At 46.4% G+C, this 4886-nt stretch overlaps 2 protein-coding genes across 6 annotated transcripts; one reads left to right on the forward strand and one right to left on the reverse strand.

The window, feature by feature from the left end:
• Window positions 1-347: 347 nt before the first annotated feature.
• On the reverse strand, window positions 348-4435 carry LOC123972033. Of its 3 annotated transcripts, none has more exons than XM_046051245.1 (4): window positions 2894-4435; window positions 2071-2372; window positions 1748-1949; window positions 348-1592 (listed from the first exon to the last, which is right to left on the reverse strand). In XM_046051245.1, the coding sequence occupies exons 2-4, from the start codon at window positions 2127-2129 to the stop codon at window positions 1218-1220; spliced, it is 636 nt and encodes a 211-aa protein (XP_045907201.1). In that variant the 5' UTR covers window positions 2130-2372; window positions 2894-4435; the 3' UTR covers window positions 348-1217. The 3 variants fall into 3 exon arrangements, with proteins under 3 accessions (XP_045907201.1, XP_045907200.1, XP_045907199.1); XM_046051244.1 differs by having other exon boundaries at window positions 2071-2507; XM_046051243.1 differs by having other exon boundaries at window positions 2071-4435.
• tmub1 (transmembrane and ubiquitin-like domain containing 1) lies at window positions 2977-4400 on the forward strand. 3 transcript variants are annotated; one of them, XM_046051251.1, is made up of 2 exons: window positions 2977-3105; window positions 3873-4400. In XM_046051251.1, exon 2 carries the CDS (start codon window positions 3915-3917, stop codon window positions 4398-4400), a length of 486 nt encoding a protein of 161 aa, XP_045907207.1. In that variant the 5' UTR covers window positions 2977-3105; window positions 3873-3914. The 3 variants fall into 3 exon arrangements, with proteins under 3 accessions (XP_045907207.1, XP_045907205.1, XP_045907206.1); XM_046051249.1 differs by having other exon boundaries at window positions 2982-3117; XM_046051250.1 differs by lacking the exon at window positions 2977-3105 and adding an exon at window positions 3146-3392.
• Window positions 4436-4886: the final 451 nt, after the last annotated feature.

The raw sequence follows: 4886 nt of genomic DNA on the forward strand, positions 1-4886 counted from the left end.
CTGTAACTTGACTCTCCTTCGGGATGCGCTGCATAATAGTGGAGTGCGCATGCGTGACGGCGCAGCTAATTATGAAAAGAGGAAAGAGATGATCAGATAAATCTTCATTAAATAAATTCAAACTGATCAGAAATCGGTTCAGTCATTTAATGATCAATGTTTGGATTTACGGGAATCTTCGCTTTGTATTAATAACAAATAATAATAATGTTTACGATGAGTTCATCCTGCCGTCACGTGCTGATCAGAAACACGATGGAGGATTTATTGATCCTCTGTTTTTATTATCAAAGAGTCGCAGGAAGTGACCTTTCACAATAAAAGATTCTCAGTCTGACAGGCATGACTCATGTTTTTATATATTTTATTAAGTTTTAAAGAAGTACTCCGATATTTTACTGCAGTAAAAGAACTACAGTTTAAAACTACTCTGTTAGAAGTAAAAGGTCCTGCGTTCTAAATGTTACTTAAAGTTTTTGTGTGTTCTTTGTTACTATTTTTAGAACCTTGATGTCATTTTAAACAACTCTAGACACAAAACGGTTATCACTTGTAACACAGGCTGTCGAATGTTCAAAACATTGCATTGTGCATTCACATCTTTAAAGAAATCTTGCACAATCATTGGTTCAAAAAAAGAACTTGACTGTGAAATACCATTGAAACATAACTAAAGATCACCCGCACACAAGCAACCGATAGCTTCACTGTGTCATTGTTCGTACAATCATTAGATATTGTAGAACAAAATAGGTGATACAGGTTTCATTATGGTACTACATGTACAGTAAATACATCTCTGTAAACGTACTGCAGTAGTAGAGAGAATACTACAGAAACAGTTGATGCAAAACAGTACAATCACAACATAGGTTTATTTGAATCAAAGCAAAAATAATTAGCTATGAAATAGAAAAGTACTGTAATACATCAAATGCAGTGTTACTCAACTTGCTTGTACTGTAAGAAACAAAAGCGATTACTGTACTTCTACATTGTCATCGACTCCGTGTTGTCGATTTGGCCACAGGTTCTCATCTACATCACAATGGATGTTTTCATTAGCCAAACATCTTGGAAAAAACCTTCGGTCATGGCGAATCCAGGCCTGACACTGGTCTGCTGTGATGTCATTGCAGGCGTCATCCGTGGCCTGGAGAAGAGTGACTTGGGTGCCTGTCATGAACCTTCCATCTCCATGCGGAGAAAAATTCGGGTTATGGAGGGAGAGTATGGGGGTAAATACAGGGTGGTAAACTGTGCCATGCTTGCACCACATGAGCATGATGGAACATGACATTGTCCCACACAATGAGATAGGTCACACCTTCAGCTCTACAAACCTGATCCAGCTCGTCAAGAAAGGTGACGAGGAGAGCTGCATTATAAGGTCCAATATGAGGTCTGCGTCCACACCAGCTTACTGACTCACACATGGTAATGTTGGCCCCACGTTGTCCAGGTACTTGGTTGGTTGCCCGCTGGCCAATGAAATTCCGACCTCTCCTCCTTGTCTTGGCCAGATTAAAACCTGCCTCATCCAAATATATGAATTTGTGATGGTCGCCATCAGCATCCAGCTCCATCACCCTCTAAAAATACATTTTGGAAAGAGATTTAGAGATTAGTGTACAATGTAGAATTTTTGGGAATGTTTTTACAACAGCCATCTTGAAACTGAACTTACTGAACACACTCAGTCCTCATTTCTTTCGAAAGGCACACGGTACAGTTGTTTTATAGATACCTGGTGTCTTTTCAGTATGCGTGCAATAGTCGGCAAACTTATGGATCCCACATTATTGAACATGTCTTCGTTGTCCAAGATGTGCTGGTGAATTTCTGTGAGGCGAATATGATTTCTGTCCCGAACCAAATCGACCACAGCCTGCTGTTGTTGGTCAGTTAGAATTTTGCCTCTGCCTCCACTATTTGACCTGGTCACAATTCTACAGGGAACATTAGAGTAAGAAGACACTTGCTCACATCACCTATTCTGTGATACACATTGTTATGCAGTCACTTGACATTTGAGAGTAGCATAATGTTTAGTGCATGCTGATAACTTACCGGTTCTCATCGGTTGACCTTCTGAGGTTTGGTTGTATCATTGTAGCCGCTATTGTCATGCCATGATTTATGACATGGTCTACAACTATTGCCCAAATTTCATTGGACACTCTGCTGTTGCTGCCGCTGTCTTGGTCCGTGGCCTTGTCCTCTACCACGTTCCCCCACACCTCTCAAACGAGGCCCACGACCACCTCTCAGAAGGGAGGCCTGTCCCCTGCCATTCCTTTGACCAACACGTCTTCCTCGTCTTCCTCCCACCACTGCTGCTGCTTGACCTCCATTGTGACCCGTATCACCTGCTGGCTCCATGTTACGTATCATTATGCTCTTGCAATTGGATCCCAATCAACTCTTTATATACTCATTCCACAATGTGCACTCAGTCATCAGTAACGAGTTGGCAGAATTGGACAAGCAATTACAAGGGCCTGCATCTATACAGAAAATTATAAAATATTTATGTATATATATATATATATATATATATAAATATAATATATAACTGTAAGTTAATTACACATTTTCCCCAGTGACTGCAACAGATTACAGTGATATTTTGTAATTAAATGTTCATTCAGGTGCATCTCAGAAAATAATTAATTTTTTCACAATAATTTAAGTCAAAAAGCGAAACTTTCTTATATTCTAAAGTGAAATATTTATTTATCTTGATGATCCCAGCTTACAGCTCATGGAGATCAAAAATCCATCTCTCAACATATTAGAATAAAGAAAGTCTATGAAACAAATCTATCTACAGAAATGTTTCACTTTTTGACTTAATTTAAAGGAGGAAAATGAACCTTTTCATAAAACCCACCTGTATTTATCTATAAATATCTATTTATAGATATAAATGTACTTGTTGTTCCCGCCGCGGCCTGAAGGCGGAGTTTGTGATGACCGGCAGGAGGCAGCTGCGCGTCACGTGAGTCAGAACCACAGAAGAAGACGGAGGAGCAGAAGCAGGAAGCGTGAGCAGCAGCAGATTAGCCTGATTAGCCTGCGGGCTAACTCTGTGATATGAGCTTTGTAAGCTGAACAGTAAGTTTAACTTTGTCTTGTTTGTCTGCTCAGACTCTGACGCCACGTCCACGTGCCTTAATGACCTCATCAGTGAGGCTGACAGCAGTTAGCATGTAGCTTAGCAGACTTCCTGTCCCGGCTGTGAGTTGGAAGCAGTTAGCAGTTAGCAGTTAGCTCGGAGTTTTAGCAGGACGGTACCGTGAGTTCGGTGGACGGAAGCGGGCTGTTACTGAGCCGAGCTGCGGGTGAACCTCCGCACGCACCGCCGGTCAGCTGACCGTGCGCGCGGCCAGGTGAGCAGCAGCTGCACCTGTACTGCAGGTCCGGACCGTAAAGTTAACAGAAACAGCGCGAGAGCCACGTTTCAGATGAGAGATGTGAAGTGGATCAAGTCAGAACCGGTTTGTAGTTAAACACAAAGAAACCAGACTATCGGTCAGTCAGAGAGCAAAGAGCCGGACCCGAGCTTCAGAGGGTCAGAGGGAGAGTTCTGATCTGAACAGGGACCAGCTGACTAAGGTGGGGTCCGAGGACCCCCAGGGGCCCGTGAGGGGGCTCCACCGGGTCTTCAGCAAAAAGGGAATCATTAATTTAATAATTCAATAATTCCTCCTGTAAGTAACAAAATGTAGGAGCGCTGTGGTCACGAGTTTCACACCTGTTCTGTCAACATCTAACATCTGAGCAGACGGGTCAGTGAGGGTGGAGCTGGTCGTGGGTTGAAATGATCTTCTGTGACGTGTTTGATGCTAAGCTCCGCTCCCTGTGTGCAGGTGTGTGACCCGTGTTGACCTCGGTGGGCGTTGCCGTGGGCGATGGCGCTGATCGAAGGCGTCGGAGACGAGGTGACGGTGCTGTTCTGTTCGCTGTTGCTCCTCCTGGTGATGCTGCTCGCCTGGATCTCCACCCGCACCACCGAGCCCCCGGAACACCTGTTTGCCTCCACCACAGGCCCCGCCTCATCATTGAGGAGCAGCCCCGCCCACCATGACACGCCTCTCTCTGCCGCCAACTCTTCCTCTTCCTCTTCCCCCCCCTCCGGCTCTTTAAGTGACAGCTCTCTGACAGAAGCCCCGCCCACCAACACCTCCACCCAGGAGAAGGAGGGGGAGGGGAGAGAAAGGGGAGAGGCTGGAGGAGGAGACGGTGTGAGGAGCAGAGAAGAAGGAGGAGGAGGAGGAGGAGGAGGAGAGTCTTCGTCCTCTCAGAGGAACATGGTGCTCAGACTCAAGTTTCTCAACGACACAGAGACAACGGCTCAGGTCAAACCGCAGGACACCATCGGCTACATCAAACGGTAACAAAGCCGTCGCTGCAGCTAGCTGTGCTGCGTCACTAGTTGTACTCTGGCGTCGTACTCTGGCGTCCCCCTGCGTCACTCGTCGTACTCTGGCGTCGTACTCTGTCGTCCCCCTGCGTCACTCGTCGTACTCTGGCGTCGTACTCTGTCGTCCCCCTGCGTCACTAGTTGTACTCTGGCGTCCCCCTGCGTCACTAGTAGTACTCTGGCGTCGTACTCTGGCGTCCCCCTGCGTCACTAGTAGTACTCTGGCGTCGTACTCTGGCGTCCCCCTGCGTCACTCGTCGTACTCTGGCGTCGTACTCTGGCGTCCCCCTGCGTCACTCGTCGTACTCTGGCGTCCCCCTGCGTCACTAGTCGTACTCTGGCGTCCCCCTGCGTCACTAGTAGTACTCTGGCGTCCCCCTGCGTCACTAGTAGTACTCTGGCGTCCCCCTGCGTCACTAGTAGTACTCTGGCGTCCCCCTGCGTCACTAGTAGTACTCTG

Source organism: Micropterus dolomieu, linkage group LG06 (genome assembly GCF_021292245.1).
Source record: "Micropterus dolomieu isolate WLL.071019.BEF.003 ecotype Adirondacks linkage group LG06, ASM2129224v1, whole genome shotgun sequence".
Taxonomy (NCBI): domain Eukaryota; kingdom Metazoa; phylum Chordata; class Actinopteri; order Centrarchiformes; family Centrarchidae; genus Micropterus; species Micropterus dolomieu.